The 23,382-nt window shown below is 36.8% G+C and overlaps 1 protein-coding gene and 1 pseudogene across 1 annotated transcript; one reads left to right on the forward strand and one right to left on the reverse strand.

The window, feature by feature from the left end:
- Window positions 1-1,092: 1,092 nt before the first annotated feature.
- Window positions 1,093-2,107, reverse strand: LOC112920144 (olfactory receptor 10D3-like). Its single transcript, XM_025998797.2, has one exon. The coding sequence runs from the start codon at window positions 2,105-2,107 to the stop codon at window positions 1,175-1,177; it is 933 nt and encodes a 310-aa protein (XP_025854582.2). The 3' UTR covers window positions 1,093-1,174.
- Window positions 2,108-16,278: 14,171 nt separating this feature from the next.
- On the forward strand, window positions 16,279-17,221 carry LOC112920200 (olfactory receptor 10G7-like; annotated as a pseudogene).
- Window positions 17,222-23,382: the final 6,161 nt, after the last annotated feature.

The raw sequence follows: 23,382 nt of genomic DNA on the forward strand, positions 1-23,382 counted from the left end.
GCAAGATATAAGGGATAGCTATGATTATACAGAATTTATGATTTTTTAGTTCTTCTTATAAGGCAGTAAAAGTTTAACTCTAGATTCAATTTCCCTCATGTGAATATATCTCTGCCCATAATTCATCTATAAAAGAAGGATATCACAGTATTTACCTCTTAGGATTTTGTGAGTTAATTTAGTCAATACATGCAAAGGGTTAGGATACCATCATACACATAATAAGAAGATTTTAAATGTTAGCTATTGTTCTAAGTTGAACTGGATGACTGAGCAGATAGGTGATCAGCCTGAAATTCATTTGACTAAATGTTAAAATATAAATGTTAAAAGATTACAAAATAAATAGTAAATATTTTTACTGGTTCAATTTCAATTAATTACAGATATATTAGAAACAGAAAATATCTACACTGTATAGAGAATTTTAGTTCAAAAAGGCTCTCCTCTATAATTTGCAGGAATCTACTCTCTTGTCTTATAAGAATAGATTAATAGCCAGCTTCTCACTTGAGATATAATGAATAAAGACTAATACCAGACATCTCTGAAGGCCAAAGGAATAAAGCTCCAAATGGAATTATTCTTTAATGGGAATATATGATTAAAGCCAAAGTTATAAATTAAGTTTAAACTTAAGTTAAGCAAACTGCACCATCACGCTTTTAAATTTTATAGCGTGTTGACCATGAAAACCAGCTTTGTTAAATGGCCAGAGAGATATTGTAGTAGAATTGAGTAAGGCATACATTTTGGAAGGAAGGAAGGAAGGAAGGGAAGAAAAGAGGGAGGAGAGAAGGAAGGAAGGAAGAGAAGAAGGGGGGGAGAGGGAAGGAAGACAGTCCATGGCTTCTAGAAACTTGAAGCTTTATGGTAATTGGTAAAAACATAGTTCCAACAAGTACAGACTGTGTGAGGCAGAAAAGATACATTGTTTTGGCAAATTAAAAACAGAAAAGGCTGGGTTAATCTGGAAATTTTTCCTGATTAACCTAGTCCTTTCCATGTAGGACTAAATCAGTGGCTCAGCTGACACTTACCACGAGACTATCAGAATTCCTAAGAAACTACTGGTAGTTTGCCCGGCTCACTATTTGGCAACAATCTCATTATAAGAATAGTGGGTCTGAAGCAACTCCCCCAAAGAATTTCAGAGAGGAATTGCCCCTATACCTTATACCCCAGAAATGTGGACCATTTGAGGGAATACTTTCCTCAAAGCCAATTTCACATCCTTGTTTCTTAAGGTGTAAATCAAAGGGTTGAGAGAAGGAGTGACAATATTATTCAACACCTGAATAACAGAATCTAGCCAGGGGCTGGAAGCAGGCCTGAGATAGATGAGCATCACCGGCCCATAGAACAAGAATATTGACATCAGGTGGGCACTGCAGGTTGAAAAAGCTCGGCGCCTGCCCTCCGCAGTGCTGATTTTCAATATAGAAAGGACAATGTGACCATAGGAAGTAAGGATAAGGAAAAAGCATGTAAGAGTCACAACATCCACGTTAGTAAAACTCACTGTCTGAGCTAGAGAGGTGTCTGCACAGGCCAGGGGTAACACCACTGGGATATCACAGAAGAAATTGTCCACCTCATTGGAGCCACAGTAGGGTAACTTAAAGACCAGAAAGGTGAGGATACTTCCATGGAGACAGCCACCCAGCCAAGTGCCCAATGTCAAGCCAATGCACACCCTGCGGTTCATGATGATTGTGTATCGCAAAGGGTGACAAATAGCCACAAATCGGTCATAGGCCATCACGGTGTACAGGAAACACTCAGTGCCACCCAGGAAGTGGTAAAAGAAGAGCTGGCAGGCACAGCCCTGGTATGAGATGGTCCGGCTTTGCCCCATTAGGTAGAGCATCATTTTGGGGGAGCTCACAGAAGGGAAAAATATATCAAACACAGACAGGTTTCCCAAAAAGAAATACATGGGGGTATGCAGGTTGGAGGAGACCAGAATGGTGAGGAAGATGAGCAGGTTTCCCAACAAGGTGAAGAGGTAGAAGGCCAAAAATAAGACAAACAGCATGTTCTCCAGCCCTTCAGTATTGGGAATTCCCAATAGGATGAACTCCATCACAGAAGTGTAGTTCTGCATGTTCACGCATCACAGGGTCCTGGAGAAGTAAAGCAATAATCATGATATAAGACTACAAATAACTGCAAAAGTATCTTCCGAGTCAAATTATTTATGAGGCACTGGCTACAAGCAGAAGGAGACCAAAAAAAGAGAAAGGAGACCAACACTACATCTGGCCCTGGAGCTAAGTCATGTGTCACATTTGGCTTCTTTTTTCATGTGTTAAATTAAGTAGCAGAGGAATGTTATCTTTATAGTTGGCAAACCTCTTGCAGGAATCGACTCTTATTACCAGTTTTATGTAGTTTCTCCCAATCTGATTTATTGTCACACAGACTGGCACATTTCAGAATTATCTTCTCCATGGAAAATTTGTCATCAGGTGGCAATCTTATTTTAATATTAGCCAAGTCATAATCAGTTGGTGGTAAATAGGCCAACTACCCAAACATATACATATAAAAACATGAACCTACATAGAAATGATATACACGTAACTACTCATTTTTACTTTCAACTATATTATTTCCATTCTCCAGTGTTTATATTTCCATTCTCCAGTGTACAATTTATATTTATAACCTACCCACACACATACAGAAATGGGACTGAACCTAGAAGAAGGCACTAGGTGATAGAAGGTAATAAAAATACTATATACCACTAGAAACATATCTCTCTGCAGATAGATTTTATTTCTATACTATAGAGCTCCCAAATCTAAATTCCAATGACATTAATATCATTTAGCTTTATTAATGAACGTTGGTCGATAAACCATAAAAAAAACCTCAATTATATTTTCAGAAGGACAATACCTTCTTCTGTTCATTTGTATCCCATTTTATGTTAGCCTTCCATATAAATATTTGTCATCGAATATAACTCTGTGATCAATATTGTTCATAGGAAATCATCTGATAAATATTTTCATACCAGCTTTAAATGGCTGATCTGTTACTATTTCCTGCATTATTTCCATTTCACAAGGTTAAAGAACTTTGTTATGGATAAAAATCTCAATAAGTACAATTTCTAGCAAGAATTAAGAAGTAGAGAAAACCGGAGTTTTCAGACCATTCTTGAAATCAATCCATACATGACGTATCAGATAAAGGGCTAGTTTCCAAGATCTATAAAGAACTTCTTAAACTCAACACCAAAGATACAAACAATCCAATCATGAAATGGGCAAAAGACACGAACAGAAATCTCACAGAGGAAGACATAGACATGGCCAACACGCACATGAGAAAATGCTCTGCATCACTTGCCATCAGGGAAATACAAATCAAAACCACAATGAGATACCACCTCACACCAGTGAGAATGGGGAAAATAAACAAGGCAGGAAACCACAAATGTTGGAGAGGATGCGGAGAAAGGGGAACCCTCTTACACTGTTGGTGGTAATGTGAACTGGTGCAGCCACTCTGGAAAACTGTGTGGAGGTTCCTCAAAGAGTTAAAAATAGACCTGCCCTACGACCCAGCAATTGCACTGCTGGGGATTTACCCCAAAGATACAGACGCAGTGAAACGCCGGGACACCTGCACCCCGATGTTTATAGCAGCAATGTCCACAATAGCCAAACTGTGGAAGGAGCCTCGGTGTCCATCGAAAGATGAATGGATAAAGAAGATGTGGTATATGTATACAATGGAATATTCCTCAGCCATTAGAAACGACAAATACCCACCATTTGCTTCAACGTGGATGGAACTGGAGGGTATTATGCTGAGTGAAATAAGTCAATCGGAGAAGGACAAACATCATATGGTCTCATTCATTTGGGGAATATAAATAATAGTGAAAGGGAATAGAAGGGAAGGGAGAAGAAATGGGTAGGAAATATCAGAAAGGGAGACAGAACATGAAGACTCCTAACTCTGGGAAATGAACTAGGGGTGGTGGAAGGGGAGGAGGGCGGGGGGTGGGGGTGAATGGGTGACAGGCACTGAGGGAGGCACTTGACGGGATGAGCACTGGGTGTTATTCTGTATGTTGGCAAATTGAACACCAATAAAAAATAAAATTATTATTAAAAAAATCATCCATACAACCACACCCCTATATAAAGCTGGCCTTGTTCAAAATGTTTGAATAGACTTTTATCCAAGCAATGATAGACAGGAAGACAAAAAGACTCTTTTCCAGCTCAAAATACAATTTAAGCATTGAGTTTAGGCCATAGCAAGCAATTTAATCTCACAAACATTTATTTTTTAATCTAACTGATAGAAATATAAAGATGAATAAAATGAAGTATTCTTTCTATAAAACCTCGCTCTAGGGTTATATAAAATTGGTTTATAACCCTGGCCCTATCTCTAATGCTGGAGCCATAAGCAATATACTTAATGTCTCTGGGCCTCATCTTCTGCAAAAGAGTAATGGGTCATAATACTATCTGCCTCAGAAGGTCTTTGTGAGGTTTGAATGAAATAATCAACATGAAATGTTTAGCTCAGTGCTTGGCACTTAGTAGTAAATGTTCAATATTAATTTAGCAACTAACCTCATGCATATAAGACTGTGATAGTGTAGGTGATAATGTAGTAACAAAAAAAGAGATGTGATGGAGATATAATTAGAAATGGATTTGAAAAAGATCTGTGAGATTTGAAAAAGCAGAGAAAGCATAAATATGATCAAATGATCTTTGAAAAAAGAGCAAAGGCAATACAATGGAGAAAAGATGGTCTTCTTAACAAATGTGTTTGAAAAAAACAGTACACCCATATGAAAACGAAAAAATCTAGACACAAGCTGGATGGATTTACACCCATCACAAAAATTAACTCAGAATGAATCATGGACATAAATGTGAAATGCAAAAGTATAAAATTCTTAGAAGATATCATAGGAGAAAAGCTAGATGACCTTAAGTATGTCAATGACCTCTTAGATACAACACCACAGGCACCATCCAGAAAGAAAAAGTTGATAAGCTGAACTTCATTATAATTTTTAAAAATTCTGCTTTGCAAAAGATAGTCAAGAGAATGAGAAGACAAGGCATAAAGTGGGAGAAAATACTTTATAAAAGAATATCAGATAAAGTACCATTATCCATTATAACTCTTGAAACTCAATAATAAGAAATCAAACAACCCAATTAAAAATTGGGCCAAAGACCTTAACAGACACCTCACCAAAGGAGATGTGCAGATGTCAAATAAGCATACGAAAAGATGTTTTCCATCATTTGCCATCAGGGAAATGCAAAGTAAAACAATGAAATATGCTACAAACCTATCAGGATTGGCTAGAATCCAGAGCACTGGCAACACCAAATAGTGGTGAGAATGTGAAGCAATGGGAACTCTCATTCATTTCTGGTGGAGTCACTTTGGAAGACAGTTTGGCGGTTTCTTACAAAATTAAACATTTTCTTACCATATGATCCAGCAATCATGCTCTTGGTATTTCCTCAAAGGAGTTGAAAACTTACATCTCTACATAAGACCCTGCACATGGAAGTTTATAGAAGCTTTAGTCATAATTGCCAAAACTTGGAAACAACTAAGATATCCTTCAGTACATGTATGAGTAAATAAACTATGGTATATCCAGAAATAGAATATTATTCACCACTAGCAAGAAATGAGCTATCAAGCCATGCAAAGATATGGAAGAAACTTAAATGTGTGTTACTAAGTGAAGGAATCCAATCTGAAAAGGCTACATATATAATTCCAAGTATATGACATTCTGAAGACAGTAAAAAAAAAAAAAATTAGTGGTTGCTAGGGCTTGAGGGCAGGAGCAGGATGAATAAGTAGAGCATGGATTTTTAGGGCAGTGAAAATACTCTGTGTGATACTATACTGGTGGATATATGTCATTATATATTTTCCAAACCCATAGAATGTGCAACACTGAGGGTGGACCCTAATACAAACTATGGACTTTGAGTAATTATGATGTGTCAATAGAGATTCATCATTTAACAAAGAACCACCTGGTTGGGGGGAATGTTTAATAATGGGGCAGGCCGTACATGTGCAGGCAACTGTGATATATGGGAAATCTCTATACTCTTTGTTCAATTGTGCTGTGAACTTAAAATTCTCCTTAAAAAAAATAAAGTCTTTGCTTAAGAAAGAAGAGAGAAAGATACTCAGGTTAGGAAAATGTTATTTTCATTAGACCCACAAGAAAGTATTAGGTAAATATACCAGCAGAATTAAAAGATCTCTGCATAAACTCTCCCATTAATCTGAACCTTTCTGTTTCTAGCTCAGCAACCAAATTCACAAAGGTGTCTGGTCCAAGCTTTGCCCTAGGCAAAAGTGTAAATTTCACAAATTACCTTAGATCCAATTTCAAAATATTTCTCAGTCCTCCCCTGCAGTCTGCATTCAGTGACTCATCTCCATCCAAACCTATTCTCAAGAAAGAGTGTGACATCAGTCCAAAAAAAAAGTTTTTCTAAGATCAGATGTTGCATAATCACAAAGTTATTTGGAAAAATACTAAGTTTCCATCACAGAAGATTTTCAAGCAGAATCTATAGGCTCATGTCTTGGGGAAATGAATGAAGGAGTTATCCTCCTGCAAAGGAAGGTAGATGAGATGTTTTCCTCGAACTGGAAATTCTAAAATTTTATATTATTAGCTTTTTATAAATTTTGTGTTTCACTATCACCCCATTCACTAAAATTTGCATTTTAAAGCCTTAGTCTTCAATGAAGGAATGAAAACATGCCTGTAAAAGGAAATTCTCATATTGATAAGAGTGGATTGATACTGATAAAATGTTAAGAGCAGAGATAATTTCTTAATTTTATACCATCTGAAAGACAGAATTCATAAATAAAGACTATCCCCTTCAATTTCACCATCTTCCCCCTACCAACCACTCTCCTGCCACACAAGCACATTTTAATCCCCTTCATTTCTTTCTGGGTGGAAACTTACTATGGGTCGCTGAACTCAGCCACATATAAGAATTTTCTTAAGTTCCAGGATTTTCCTTCTTCAGTCAGTTGAGCAGGGAAAATGACCAGGACAAATACAGAGAATAAATAGGGTAGAGAGAGAGGAAAGAGTCATATAAGCAGAACAAAAGTTAAAGAGAAGCAGACAAAGTTTTAGATGGATACCAACTAATGGAAAACACATCTAACATGAGAGATTTTTCTAGTTTCTAGGCAAGAAGAATGTGTTCTTAAAAATAAAATCTTATTTTGGTGTAAGATGCCATACATAGAGCCAAGGTTTTGCACCATCTGCTCTTAAACCCAAGACACTTAGATTCCACACTCAGCTCTGCTGGGTAGTCTGATCCTGAAATTCAGGATTTATGTTTTCAAATTGGAGAGTTTCTTTTGAGACAATATCCCCAGTGGCCTAATACTCAGAATTATGGATCATGAATGAACAAAGGGAATAATTAAAGGATTTCCTCTTTTCCCTCATACTCCTCTTCCATTATATGTCTCATTATTTCATAACAGCATATATTCATTATAAAAGTAGCATTGCAACTTTATATGTTATTTGGTAAATTTCCCAAAACTGTATATTTCAAGAAAATATACAGTTGTTCTTCTACCTTAACATTACCAATGTTAACAGTATAGTAGTTTCTTTCCAATCACTGAGCAACATGGTTATGGTATATTTTTAACTACTTACAATCATACCACATATGTAATTTTGTATGTTTGTCTTTTAATTTCAATTTTTAAGTTAACAGTTTTCCTTATCTTTCCCAAAATAAATAAAGTAGATAGGTAGGTAGATATTTAGTTATATACATAAAGCACACTGTGATAAACCTCTTAATTCATACAGTTATCCATACTTGAGACCTTATTAAAAATAAACTAACCTATGGGGTACCTGCATGGCTCAGTCAGTTAAATGACTGACTATTGGTTTCAGCTCAGGTCACAGTCCCAGGGTTGTAGGATTAAGATCCACACTCAGCCCAGAGTCTGCTTGGGATGGGATTTCTCTCTCTCCTTCTCCCTCTGCCCGGACCCCTGCTTGCACACACTCTTCTCTCCCTGAATAAATAGATAAATTCTCTAGAAAAAAAGCTAACCTAAATAGAAATGTAATTTATGAATACTTTGTTTTTAAGATTATTATCAAATTATTTTTATTTTGTTGGGAGTAATGCTTAGGAGAGCCAGTTTCACCAGCATTTTGTAATAACATTTAGAAGTTGCAAAGGATGTATCATAAGCAATTGACAACCAACTGTTTATTAATATTCATTTTGGTAACTCCTAACACTCAAGGGTAACAAATTAAGAATGTAGATTGGTCAGTAAATACTTTTTATGCACATTTTTAAAATTTAAATTAAATTAATTAACATATAACGTATTATTGGTTTCCGAGGTAGAGCTCAGTGATTGATCAGGCTTATGTAATACCCAGTGCTCATTACATCATGTGCCCTCCTTAATGTCCATCAACCAGTTACCTCATCTCTCCACCACTTCCCCTCCAATGACCCTCAGTTTCCTTCCTGTGATTAAGAGTCTCTTACAGTTTGTCTCCCTCTCTGATTTCATCTTGTTTTATTTTTTCCTCTCTTTTGTTTGATTCTCTCTTTTGTTTCCTAAATTCCACATTTGAGTGAGATCATATGATAATGGCCGTTCTCTGATCAACTTATTTCACTTGGCATAATATCCTCTAGTTCCATCCATGTTATGGCAAATGGCAAGATTTCATTTTTTGTAATGGCTGAGCAGAATTCCATTGTATGTATATAATACAGCTTCTGTTTTCATTCCTCTGTTGATGAATATCTAGACTCTTTCCATGGTTTGGCTATTGTGGACATTGCTTCTATAAACATTGGGGTGCAGGTGTCCCTTTGGATCACTACATTTGTATCTTTGGAGTAAATACCCAGTAGTGCAATTGCTGGGTTATAAGGTAGCTCTATCTTCAATTTTTTGAGGAACCACCATACTGTTTTCCAAAGTGGCTGCACCAGCTTGCATTCTTGCCAACAGTGATGAGGGTTCTCCTTTCTCCACATCCTTGTCAACATCTGTTGTTTCCTGACTTGTTCATTTTTAGCCATTCTGACTGGTGTGAGATGGTATCTCACTGTCATTTTGATTTGTAGTTCCCTAATGTCAAATGATGTTGAGCATATTTTCATGTGTCCGTTGGCCATTTGTATATCTTCTTTGGAGAAATGTCTGTTCATGTCTTCAGTCCATTTCTTGATTGGATTATTTGTTATTTGGGTGTTGAGTTTGATAAGTTCTTTACAGATTTTGGATGCTAACCCTTTATCTGATGTGTCATTTGCAAATATCTTCCCCCATTCTGTCAGTTGCCTTTTGGTTTTGTCACCTGTTGGGCTATGCAAAAGCTTTTTATCTTGATGAAGTCCCAACAGTTCATTTTTGCCTTTGTTTCCCTTGCCTTTGGAGATGTGTCTAGCAAGAAATTGCTGCTGTTGAGGTCACAGAGGTTGCTGCCTGTGTTCTCCTCTAGGATTCTGATGGATTCCTGTCTCACATTTAGGTCTTTCATCCATTTTGAGTCTATTTTTTGTGTCTGATGTGAGGAAATTGTCCAATTTTATTCTTCTGCATGTGACTGTTCAATTTTCTCAACACCATTTATTGAAGAGATTGTCTTTTTTTCCATTAGATACTTTTTCCTGGTTTGTCAAAGATTAGGTGGCCATAGTAAGTATATTTTAAAAATAAGAAATCCAACTTTAAAACAGGTAAATGACTTGACCAGTCTTCACTAAAGAAGAAATACAAATAACCAATAAACAACAAAATATCTGCTCCATCACCTGAAGAAATAGGAAATGAAAATTAAAATTGTAATAAAATTTGCTTAAACTAGATGCCCAAATCATCAAGTACTAGAACTTTCACATTGCTAAAGGGAGTATAAATTTATAAAACCACTTTAGAAAATAGTTATCATTTTTGTATAAAGTGGAAGATATTTTACCTATAATACAGAAATTTCTCTGTAGAAACCCAAGCACATGTGGATCAAAATAATGCATGAGTATTCAAGGCAGAATTTTTGCTATAGCTAAAATTTGAACACACAAATATCTACCAAGAGTATGTTTTACAATGGAATAATACACATTAATATAAAGAATGAATTTACAGCTATGCATATCAAAATGTACATGTCATTCAAATACAATTTTAAATAATAGAAACTAGAAATGAAACAGTAGTACATGATCCCACAAATATGAATTTTAAAAAGACAAAGCTGTGGGCAGCCCTGGTGGCGCAGCGGTTTAGCGCCGCCTGCAGCCCAGGGCGTGATCCTGTAGACCCTGGATCGAGTCCCGCGTCAGGCTCTCTGCATGGAGCCTGCTTCTTCCTCTGCCTGTGTCTCTGCTACTCTTTGTCTCTGCATCTCTATGAATGAATAAATAAATAAAAAGACAAAGTTATGCAACTGTCTAGTTGTAACTTCAAAATTAATAAGAAATTAGAATTCCTGTAAACATCATGATAGTTGAATGGAGTAGATTGGCTTCAAGGAAGGGATATGTGAGGGCTTCTAGGTTGCGACCAATATTTAATTTCTTAATCTGGGTTGTGGTGACATAGTGTTTGCTTTACAATAAATTCTAACTGTACATTTATGCCTATGTGCTTTTATATATGTAAGTCATATTTCACAACACTAGCAAATGACTAAATTAGAAATTAAATAAATTGTTTTAATTTTATAAAATTTTAAATAAATTAAAAATAAAAACTGTTGAACTAAAGGATTTTCTATTCTGGCCTATGATAAGATAATAGGGGCTGTATTTATTCTTCAGCAATAAATATAAAGCTAAATCAAAAAATATGAAAACAGGTATTTTCACCTATTAGACAACAGTCAATAAGACTGTAACTCCTGACAGAGGAAAAACAAATGGAATGAGCACTTCTGCTAGGAGACACGTACCAGGCCAAGATACATGAAGGGGATACTCACATTGAACGCCAATTGTCTTTCAGAAAATTGATTAAGTGACAAGCTTTCCGACACATCCTATGATTCTAGCATTACCTTGATACAAAAACTAGTCAAAGACTTTGCAAGAGGGCAGCCTGGGTGGCTCAGCGGTTTAGCGCCTGCCTTCGGCCCAGGGCGTGATCCTGGAGACCCGCGATCAAGTCCCACATCGGGCTCCCTGCATGGGGCCTGCTTCTCTCTCTGCCTGTGTCTCTCCCTCTCTCATTCTCTCTTTCTCTCTCTCTCTGTCTGTGTGTCTCTCATGAATAAATAAATAAAATCTTTAAAAAAAAAAGACATTGCAAAAATAAAGGTACTAATTAATATCCTTTGTAAGCATAGATACAAAAATTCTTTTTTTTTAAGATTTTATTTATTTATTTATGAGAAACACACACAGAGAGAGGCAGAGACATAGGCAGAGGGAGAAGCAGGCTCCCTGCAAGGAGCCCAACATGGGACTCCATCTTGGGCTGAGCCACCCAGGCGTTCCTAGATACAAAAATTCTTAACAAAATTTTATCAAAGTCCTTTATATATGAAAAACAACCATACATCATGATCAAGTAGGGTTGATTCCAGGAACATAGGCTTGGTTTTACATTTAAAACTCAAGCAATATAATTCACCATATTAACTTGTGATCATCACAATAGTTGCAGAAAATACATTTGACAAATTCTAAAATACATCCTTGATTTAAAAAAAAACAAAACCTGTAGCTAATTAAGAATAGAAGGTATCATTTTCAACTTATTAAAGAGAAAAAACTGAAAACTACAAAAACTCACACCTACCATCATACTCCATGTTTAAAAAAACAACATTTTATGCTTAAGATCAGGAGCAAGACAAGGACGTTCACACTCACCATTTCTATTCAACATTATATTAGAGTTTCTAGATGGAACAATTAGGCAAGAAAGAGAAATAAATGTCATCCAGATTATAAAGGAGAAGTAAACAGTCTTACATGTGTAGACAACAGGATCATCTATACACTAAATCTGATGGAATATCTGAAAAAGGCACAAGAACAAATAAATGAGTTCAGACAAGTTGTAGGATATAAATATTATACAAAATCAACTGTATTTTTATTTGTTAGCAATGAATATTTAGATATTGGAAGGGTTAAAACTACCATTGAAAATAGCATCAAAATAGAAGATAGTGATTAGTCTGACAAAAGATGTACTAGACCCAGAACAGGAAGGTGATATGACACTATTGAGAGAAAGGGAAGAGATACCCAGTATTCATGGTCAGATACTGCTAAGATGTCAATTTTGTCAAATGGATCTATAGATTCAATGCAATTCAAATGAAAATGTCAGTGGGCTTTATATGTACACATTGATAAGATTATTCTAAAATTTATACAGACATACAAAAGACCTTGAACAGCAAAGACATTTTTTTAGAAATAATGATGTTGGAGAAGTAGTTCATTGGCAGCACAGGCCCAGTGAAGAAGAGGGGTGGCAAACACAAGTGCATGGGGCTCCGCCCTTCCCTAGTCTTTGTTAAAATATTAACAGAAATCCCAAGAATGTGTGGGTGGTCTCAGCTGTGAATTTTCCTGTGTGCAAAAAACTATCAGTGCAGAATTTTCAATGATATTGGAAGTTCTGGCTCATTTATCACCTAGAACACTATTGGGTTTCAGTGAAATATAATCCAGAAAGGTAGATCACTCCTTTCTCATTCCTGAAGAAGGTAAAAGTCAACAAATGTTATTACTTCCTGAAGGAATAGGGACTGAACAAATTGTACAGTTACACATCTAGTTTAGCACATCTAGCTAAGTAATACCTGAGCAATAAAAGCTGGGCAACAATAGTGGTTTTGGCCAATGTAGTAAGAAAGAAAAAAATTAATGGGTGTCTACTTTTGGAAAGGAAAAGAAAATTCATATTTTATAAAAATAATATGATTTTATGTCCATATAGCTAGAGAGAATCAAATAGAAATTAATAGCTTTCATAAAAACATATAAAAGAAATTGATGCCTTTAAAGTAATAAAATTATTGGTATGTATTTTATAAGGTGACTGTGGAATATATTAACTGGAGCTAAATTGCAAATAATTCTTGAAGTAGCCATTCAAGATAGCATTGTGACTTCACAGTGATTATATATGCCTCATAAAAACTGGTTAATCAATATGAGAAAATTGTGTAATGTGATAGGCTACCTGATAGAAATATTAATTTGGAGAACTTCAATTCTTCAAAATCCATCCTACAAAGGGTGATATCCTCCACACATGGGTGAGCTATTCTAGCAACAAAAGGCTAATAAAGCTACAATTTTCTTTCTCCAAAACCAGCAGTGCTTTGGGCTTCTGCTGCGTTAGATCAGGTTTTCTTTGTTTCATAAAGCCCTTTTCCTGCAAGGACATACATTAATTGTAGAAGAAAAGTGTATTTCCCCCTCTTCAGTTATATTGATTCAAGTTTAAAAACATCTACTTTCACAGAGAATCTAAACATGTTCTAAGAAGGAACAAAGGCAGGAGTCCCTGAAAAAAGAAAATCTCTGAAGTGACATATATTCCTGATTAGAAACTTGCACTGTCTCAAGCCCTGGAGGGAGAAAGTATAATTAGTAAAATGTTTATCTAGGAGGAGTAATACTCTGATAATCCCTGGAGCAAAAAAGCTCCAAAGCTCTGGTTCATACTGGCCACAATCACCAGAAAGTAAAGATTCATCAAGGAGACTATGAACCTCATTAGAGAATTGTCCTTTTGGGGATAAAGGCCCATATGTTCTACCTTGAATTTAAAGAAGAAATGTTCTTCCTTAAATGTTCTTCTGTTTTTTACTCTGAAAGAACAACAACAACAAAAACCATAATTGTATCATCATCAGGATAAGGCATTTTCTAACCCAGAGTGTCAGGGTTTTTTATTTAGGAATTAATTTTTGGCTAAATAAAATGTTTTCTGGAATGGTGGCCCATTATATATAAAATCAAGTTAAACAAAGGCATTTGGAAAAAAAATCTGAGTATTTATCATGATAGGGAAGCATTATCCTCATCCATGAAGACTCAGGGGGTCAAGGCAGTATCTTCTGAAACATTAAATCAATTTTAAGCTCTGTTATTTAAAATGTTTGTCTCTATCGATTATTCTTCCTGCGGTTTTGTCTATGCAAGAAAAAGAAGCATCCTACTCATCAAAGACTGAGAGTTGCTTTAAATTTTGAATTTTGGCTTATGATCCAAAACTTAGTTGTACAATTGGTATGTAGCAAAAATTGCTAACCTTAAACCAGAAATTGGCTAACCCTCAGCACTTTTCATTGTTGAGAATTTTGTGGTGATTATGATGCATTTATATTCATAATTTTGCTCTTCAAAAAATTTTTGCTTTTCTTCTTCTGTTTTGGCTTATATTGCTTGGTCGTGGTGGCAGGACCAGCTTTGCATTTTAATAAAACATGCAAAATTCTCTAAAATCACGGTCAATGCAGTGCTTTCTCTATAAAACAGCATTACATCTGTGAAAAAGTTGTAATTACAACATTACAACAGGAAAAGTCTGTTTTTATCAGATGCACCAGAATGGAGACATGCTTCTGACTTGACTTTGTATGGCAGAAGTATCTTAAAAATTAGTAAACAAATGCTCTTTTGGGAAGTCTGAGTGTCTCAGCGGTTGAGTGTCTGCCTTCGGCTCAGGGCGCGATCCTGGAGTCCTGGGATCAAGTCCCACATCGGGCTCCCTGCAGGGAGCAGGGAAAAAATCCCTCTGCCTGTGTCTCTGCCTCTCTCTCTCTCTCTCTCTCTCTCTCTCTCTGTGTGTGTGTGTGTGTGTGTGTCATGAATAAATAAATAAAATCTTTTTTAAAATGCTCTTTTGCTATCAGAGAGGTCCAAGTGTGGAATCAGATTTCTCTTCACTTCTTCATCCCTCTTTGTTTTCTCTTTGGACATATAATTTCAAGGACTTTCAGATCACTCAAAAGAAAGAAACTATGGAAGAAACGAAGGAAGGAAGGAAGGAAGGAAGGAAGGAAGGAAGGAAGGAAGGAAGGAAGAAAGGAAGGAGGAAGGAAGGAAGGAAGGAAGGAAGGAAGGAAGGAAGGAAGGAAGGAGAAGGAGGAGGAAGGAGGAAGGAGGAAAGAGGAAGGAAGAAGGAGGAAGGAAGGAAGAAGGAAGAAGGAAGGAAGAGAAGGAAGGAAGGAAGGAAGGAAGGAAGGAAGGAAGGAAGGAAGGAAGGAAGGAAACCTGCAGTCTGAGCTGTGGAATAACACTACATATTTTTCCTTTATTTTTGAAAGAACATTGGTGTCTGTCTTACAGTAAACATAAATATTTGGTCTTGGAATTCAAAACTCAAATATGTGGTTTGATCCTCTTTACTAATTAAGCAGACCTAATGCTTCATGGACACCTCAAAATATACTCTGAGAAGATCTGATGACACTCCAGAAGGAGGATGATTGATTGCTTAAAGCTCTGGAAAGAGAAATAATAAAAATTTATAAATAGAAATAAACATAGGATAAGAGGAGGTGGGGAAGGTGATGGTACTCTGACCGCTACTGCATCAAGTAGGGGTCAGATTTCACAACTGATTAGGGGGTTATGATCATGGCTTAGTGTAGGACTGATGAACCTGTGATGCTAAAACCTTGCTTGGGTCCTGCCCTGACACATCTGCTGCTAACCAGAGAGCTTTAGGAGGGAAGTTTTCTCAGCCACTATGGATGAAGCTTTCTTTAGAAATCTGTACTTAGAGTGGAAATTCTCTGATGAGGAGAGATTAAATCTGTATATATGGCAGTGTGTGTACATGTTCACGTGTGTATTTATGTGTATTTTTTAGGGGGGGTGCTGATGGTTAGAGAGGAAAAGAGAGAGAGAGAGAGAGAGACACCTGGATAAAGACTTATCCATGAGAGAGCATGCCAACTCTGGAAAGTTGTTGGTTTGTGTATAGCTTTTCTAATTCTACAGAAAATAGAAAACACAATTTACCTCTCTTTTCTATCTGGCTGATTTGGGTACTGTAATAAGGAAGTGACCAAATTTCCTCAAAGTCCCATGTAAAGTAAAAATGCCATATAACACATAAATGACAATTACATCTTGTGTTTTTCCATCAGCGAAAATGTAGTTGCCATAAAATATGATCTCAGTAAATATTGAATTTGCTTTCCTTCCAATAGAGACAGAACTCCATATGTGAGAAGAAATGACAAACATGAGTGTAGTGACAATGTTCATCTTCACGGGCCTTCCCCATGCACCAGCCCTGGCCATCCCCATCTTCACAATCTTCTTAGTGATTTATGTACTCACCGTGATGGGGAACCTCCTCATCCTGCTGGTGATCATGCTGGATTCTCACCTCCACACCCCCATGTACTGCTTCCTGACCAACCTGTCCTTCATTGACATGTTGTTCTCCACAGTCACTGTGCCCAAAATGCTGATGACCTTGGGGTCTCCAGGAGGCAGGATGATCTCCTTTCACAGCTGCGTGGCCCAGCTCTACTGCTTCCACTTCCTGGGCAGCACTGAGTGTTTCCTCTACACAGTCATGTCCTATGACCGCTACCTGGCCATCAGTCACTCACTCAGGTACACCAGCATGATGAGGGGGAGAACGTGTGCCCTCCTGGCCACCGGCACCTGGCTCAGTGGCTCTCTGCACTCTGCTGTCCAGACCACGCTGACATTCCGTTTGCCCTACTGTGGGCCCAGCCAGATCCAGCATTACTTCTGTGATGCCCCTCCCATCCTCAGGCTGGCCTGTGCAGACACCTCTGTGAACGAGATGGTGATCTTTGTCAACATCGGGGTGGTGGCCTCGGGCTGCTTCCTCCTCATAGTGTCCTACATGTCCATCGTCTGTTCCATCCTGAAGATCCGCACCTCATAGGGTGAGGAAAGATCCTCACAGGATCTTTCAGACCTGTGCCTCCCACTGCATTGTGGTCCTTTGTTTCTTTGGCCCTGGCCTTTTCATTTACCTGAGGCCAGGCTCCAGGGATGCTGTGGATGGGGTCGTGGCAGTCTTCTACACGGTGCTGACACCCCTTCTAAACCCTGTGGTGTACACCCTGAGGAACAAGGAAGTGAAGAAAGCTCTGCTCAATGTGGGCAGTAAGTCAGTGTTGGCTCAATGTAAATAAAGAAGAAAGGCCAGATATGGCTAGCTTCTCTTTTATTTATTTAGAATTAAATTGAGCCACCAACCTGAACATTATACTTGTAAGGAACATTTCAATTATCCAATCTTAATTTTTTAATTAAAATTTAATACATGTTTAATTTTTACTTCTGCATTGCTTGCCAGAACTCCAGTAGAAGCAGCCATTTATGTTGATAAGTAAAGACTCTGAGCAGTTCCAAGACTGTAAGGATGTCTGATGTGAGGATGTTTAGCTAATATACATAGTGGCCACTCAATAAAGCTATCAAATATGAGTAGTTTAATTGGTAGAGGGTTGGATAAAACAACTTTGGATTTGTTTTATCCAGACCACTAACATTTTTTATGTTCTTTTTTTCTCTCTCCTGCCGAAATCCACCTACTTATCCATTCAACATATAAATATGTATTAAATCCTACACACCACAAATACAAAGATTACAGGGACACAGACATGCCTTCAAGGAGCTTATAGCCCAAATATAAAAGATGCATAGGGACATAAGAAGAGGAGTCGGAAGAATTAGACAATAAGAAAAAGGACTTTCATCTTGCACATTCTGGAAAGTTATTGAAATACACAAATGTGACAGCAAGCAATATGATGGCATTTCCATTTAGAGACATAATGGCAACAAGGAAGATAGTTTAGAGGAAGGCAAGCTTTAGGGGAGAAACATCGAGAGAGCCTTTTCAGCTGCATCTCAGAAAAGAAGAAACACACACTCATGATGATCCAGGTGAGGCAGTAGCAGTAGACATTGAGAGTGGTGCAGCGGGTGGCATGTGGTAGCCAAGTGTGTGAGGATGTCGAGTTGGTGGGAAAGTTAGTATGCTCTGACAGCTGTGACATAACTCGAGAGTAGAGAAAGTAACAAAGGTGAGTTCTGGGGGTACAATGAAAGTCTCATTTTGGAACCTTTTGGGCTAAGTACCTGAACAGGCTTCAGGTGAAATTATCTGGTTGACAGTGTAACTTAGGAGACAAGGCAGATAAAGCCCATGAGGTTAAGTAAGCAAGAGGACTGGTCACTACATTCTCTGGTTCTGGCCTTAAATATCTGTTTCTTCCTCCCATTCAATGAGTGGCACAAGGAGGGTCTGTATAAGGAAAGGGTAACCTCCAGCTTTCTAACTTTTCCAAGTAAGCCCAAGAAGCACAGTCTTTGGGAGATTTGCTCAAATCTGTTGTTGAACCTTACAGAGTTGTTTGTCACAATAACACCCAAAAACTTTTATAGAGACTGTAAATTTAAAGAGCCCCAGAGATAATGCTTGTAAGAGCATCTACCTCTTGATAACATGGCCCTGGAAGATACCAAGGGACGGAAGGTCCAAACTTCAACCCCAAAAGGTGTAAAGATATCCCACAAGTCGATAACCAAAAACAAATGACTCATGAGAAATGGGCATAAAACTTGGCCACACACTTCACAAAGAAAATTTGTGAGTGGCCTACAGGAAGATGAATAAGTACTCAACGTTATTAATAAACAGTGAAATCTAAAGTAAACCGTAGTAAGATACTGCCACACATAATCAAATGGCTAAAATTTTAAAATTGACAACATCGAATATGCATAAAATGCAGAGCAGTTGGAACTCTTGTCTTGCTAGTGGATATATAGAAGGTCCAATCAATTTGCTGAACAATCAGATAGTTTCTTAAGGAATTAAACATGCACTTGTAACTTGACTTACCATTTCACTTAGCAGTTCCACCATCTGATGTTTACTCAAGAGAATTGAAAACATATGTCCACACAAATTTTGCAAATGATTCTACATAACATCTTTATAAATAATATGCCCAGACTGGAAACAAGACAAATGTTAAGCAATGGGTGATAAATTGTGACATATTTACACCATAGACCACATTCAGTGAGAAATGAATTATTGATAGGCACTAACACAGATGAGGGAGAAGAAGATGGATGAGTGAAAGAAGCTGGTCACAGAAGTGTAAGTACTCTCTGATTCTATTGTTGGAAACTCCAAAAACACAGGTGTCATCTGCAGTGAGAGAAAGTAGGTCAGTCTGCATCTCAGACTGGTGAAGAACAACAGAAAGGAGGCAGGGATTCCATTGTGATGATGGAAAGATTTTTATCTTGATTGTGGAAGTAATCAACATTTGTTAAAGCATCAAAGTGGGCACCTACAATGGGTACTTTCAGCATATGCAAATTATACCTTTGTAGGGTTGGTTTTTCAAAGCAGGCAAGCAAATAAGTCAAATTCTAAATTAAGGGACACCTGGGTGGCTCAATGGTTGGGAATCTGCCTCTGGCTCAGGTCATGATCTAGGGGTCCTGTGATGGAGTCCCACATCGGGCTCCCTGCAAGGAGCCTGCTTCAACTTCTGCCTCTCTCTGTTTCTCATGAATAAATAAATAAAATCTTAAAAAAAAAATCAAATTAAAAACAAAAAGAAAGCCATTATTTTTATACAAGCGTAACAAAGTAGCTGTCAGATATAACCTCCCTCTGAAAAAGAATGAACTACATAATAAAATATATTCCTGAACTATAAAAATTACTAAAAGAAATTCCAAAATTGAATAAAATGATCCTAGATCAGGGTACAAGAAGGAATAAATAGGATCAGTAAGGGAAATTATAGGTAAATATAAAAACACTATTAGGTATTTAAAGCACATTAATAATAAAAATGAATTAAATAATAAAGCACCAATAATAATGTCCTTTGAGGTTTATAAGATAATTAGAAATAAAATACAGAACAAAATATAAAAATATTTAAGATATTACATGGAGTTAAATGATTGTAAGAGTCTTGGATTATTTAGGATTTGATGAAATCCTTACTAATGTAAGTAAGTTATAATATTAAAAATTATATTGAATATCATAAAAAGATAATGGAATAATGAGAATAGTTAAATAACAACAAAATAAATAAAATGATGAACTCTTGTTTAATACATTAAATACTTTATTAATACAAGGCAAACAGAAAAAGCACAGGAATAAAGAAAAAAGGATTTTTAATATATTTTTTTATCGGAGTTCAATTTGCCAACATATAGCATAACACCCAGTGCTCATCTCATCAAGTGCCCCCCTCAGTGCCCCTCACCCAGTCACCCCCACCCCCGCCCACCCCCATTTCCACCACCCCCTGTTCATTTCCCAGAGTTAGGAGTCTCTCATGTTCTGTCTCCCTTTCTGATATTTCCCACTCATTTAAGAAAAAAGAATTTAAGGTAGAATGAAAACAAGTATCAAAATATTCAATTTAAATCTAACTGTATCAGCAATTACAGATACAGTAATCACCTTAAATAAAATAAAAGTATTACAGACAAGCTTAAAAATTCCTAATTATCTATTGCTACTCGGCCTTTTGGCTAAGATCAAGTGTAAAATTTCTAATTATCTAATTTAAAAGAAACTGTTTTAGATACAAAGAATGGAAACTTAAAAATGGAAACTACCAGAGTGGAAAACATATGCCACAAAAACACTAGGAGAAAACCCAACTCTATATACATCAAATAAAGTGATTTTTAAGGTTGGAAGTAAGAAGCATAAAGTTACTTTTTTTATTTTTATTGAAGTCTAATTGACCTACAATATTATATTAGTTATAGTAATGTGACAATAGTCTACATTAGGAAATGTAGGATAGGTGTAGTCAACATCTGTCACTACAGAAAATTATGTATTTGCTGTATTTTAATCCCCATGACTTATTATTTGAGAACTGGAAGTTTTTATCTCTTTATTTCTTTCACCTACTTTGCTCATCCTCTTTTGACACCATTACTTAGTTCTCTATTTAAGCCAATTTGCCCTTTGTAGAGCCTGCTTCTGTTTTATTATTTGCTTGTTTGTTCTTTTGTTGTTTAGATTCCACATGTAAGTGAAATCATATAGTATTTGTCTTCCTCTGTCTGACTTATATCACTTAGCATAATACCCTCTAGGTCCATCCATGCTGTTACAAATGCAAAATTTCATTTGTTTTGTGGCTGAGTATAAGGGGCATTTTATAAAGATAAAAGAGTCAACTTAAGAGGAAGATATTAAATTCCCAAACTCTATTGCATTAGCAGAACAGCTTCAAAATATATGACTTGTGAAAATTGCTATTAGTAAGTTATTCTTCAGTGAAATATTTTAATAGCTGACAGAGCCTCAGCAATGATACAAATTGACAAATATTGATATAAAGTGCAAAGAGTGTGAGAAGATAAAAGTCAATCAAGAATGTTCTGCTAATAAATACAGAGAACAAACTGGTGGCTGCCAGAGGGGCAGGGCTGGGAAGGGGGTGAAGTGAGCAAAGGGGACCTGGAGGTTCAGGCTTCCAGGTATGGAATGAATGAGTCATGGGAGGAAAGGCACAGCATAGGAGGTACAGTCGGTGATATTGTAACAGGGTTGTATGGTGACAGAGGAAGCTACACTTGTGGTGAGCAGAGCATGATGTATAGACTTGTGGAATAATATATGTTGTACAACTGAAATTATTATACATTGTGTGTCAACTATATTTCAATAAACATAGATACAATTCAGTGTTGAGCAACTATCAAATATGAGTGAAATAATGATATTTGGAGACGTTAAAAAATGGAAAGATTTTACCAATACTACAACCATATCTAGTAACTTAAATATATACAACATAATAATAAAATTCATCCTGAAAGGAGTATTTGAGCTATAGGAAGGATTAGAGTGTTTAAAAACTCAGACATATAAACAAATCTGCATAAATATTACATCGTTAAAAATGTTCAGTTGTTGAGCTTAAAAAGTTGTGACTTGTGACTTCTAGTTTCATCTCCAGTATTAGAAAAGGCTTGGAAGCTGTCCCTTGCCTTCTTAAAACAAGACAAATTGGGACATATTGAAAATCAAGGCTTTCCTTGGACCCAGCAGAGAGCTGAGGTCACAGGGAAAATTGGCCCATGTCACTGATGAATTAATTAACATGGCAGGCTGCCATTGTACATTACTCTTCTGTGTTGATTTTACAGTTATTCACCTATGAATGGTTGGTCACATTTCATTAATGATTTTAAATACTTTCATATCACATCATATCTAAAAGCCTGCAGGCAGCTTTTAGAGGAGAATTAACTAGAAATTCTTTCATGTCTTACGTACTAATATCTCACTCCACAGGAGCCCTTGCCATCTACTTGTATCTAATGATCATTAGTGCTATCATCAGGGCATCTGACTCCCTGAGACTCGCTGCACAAATTTCCATATTTTCAAAATTCTACTATGGCTTTCCACAGCCCCTGCTCTGACTATGGGTAGACGGAGGAATAGAGTGATACCGAATCTATAGGGTTTCACCAATGTCTTTTCTAACCTAATATGTACACCCCCTCCCTGGTCACTTCGATAGTATGAGTATCCAAATATGAGAACAAGGTCTCTGAAAATACTTGATACTGACAACTTTGATTAAGGATATGATGCTCCCATTCCACCAAGGAGGAAAATATATGCATTTGTCTCAATTTTACCCACAGTGAGAAGAATAGGATCAGACTGCAAATATTTGAGTTAGACCTTAGTCTTGCTTAGTGAAGTCCACCTAACACATCCTCATCTCTACCAGAGGGACATGGCCAGATTATACATTCTGGCCTTCCTGTGGTTGAGAGTGGGCAGGTCATGGTCAATACATGAGCATGGTCTGGATATAAAGATTGTCAGGCAATAAAAAGAAATGTGAAATGCCTTGGGTTTAATCTCTTGGGTCCCAATTCTCTACTTGTTAGAACTAAAAGAGTCAACATGCATTATGACTTGGCCTGGAAAACAGAAGCTCTGTGAATGTGGAACAGACTCCAAAACACATAGACTGAAATCATCTTTGTATTACTCATACTCTGTATGGACTAATTATTATGAGTTATGTGGTTGAAGCAAGCATTAGTTATCTGTATATATTATTTTCTTTATTTTCAGGGAGTAATTCACTGTACTACCTCATCTGTGTTAGATGTCATGATGTTTTCTGTAGCACCCCATATATACTCTAGGACGCTAGAAGTTTCTTTTGTCTATTTATGTGTCTCCAATTGGGATCTGGAGGTCTGGAGCACAGATAATATCCTGACGCCCTGTGTTCCTTGTATATTAAACATA

The sequence above is a fragment of the Vulpes vulpes genome, chromosome 12, assembly GCF_048418805.1.
Source record: "Vulpes vulpes isolate BD-2025 chromosome 12, VulVul3, whole genome shotgun sequence".
Classification (NCBI taxonomy): domain Eukaryota; kingdom Metazoa; phylum Chordata; class Mammalia; order Carnivora; family Canidae; genus Vulpes; species Vulpes vulpes.

Bases quoted from the DNA above. Each gene is read 5' to 3' on its own strand.
- LOC112920144 (XM_025998797.2), bottom strand. From the start codon at position 2,107: ATGCAGAACTACACTTCTGTGATGGAGTTCATCCTATTGGGAATTCCC.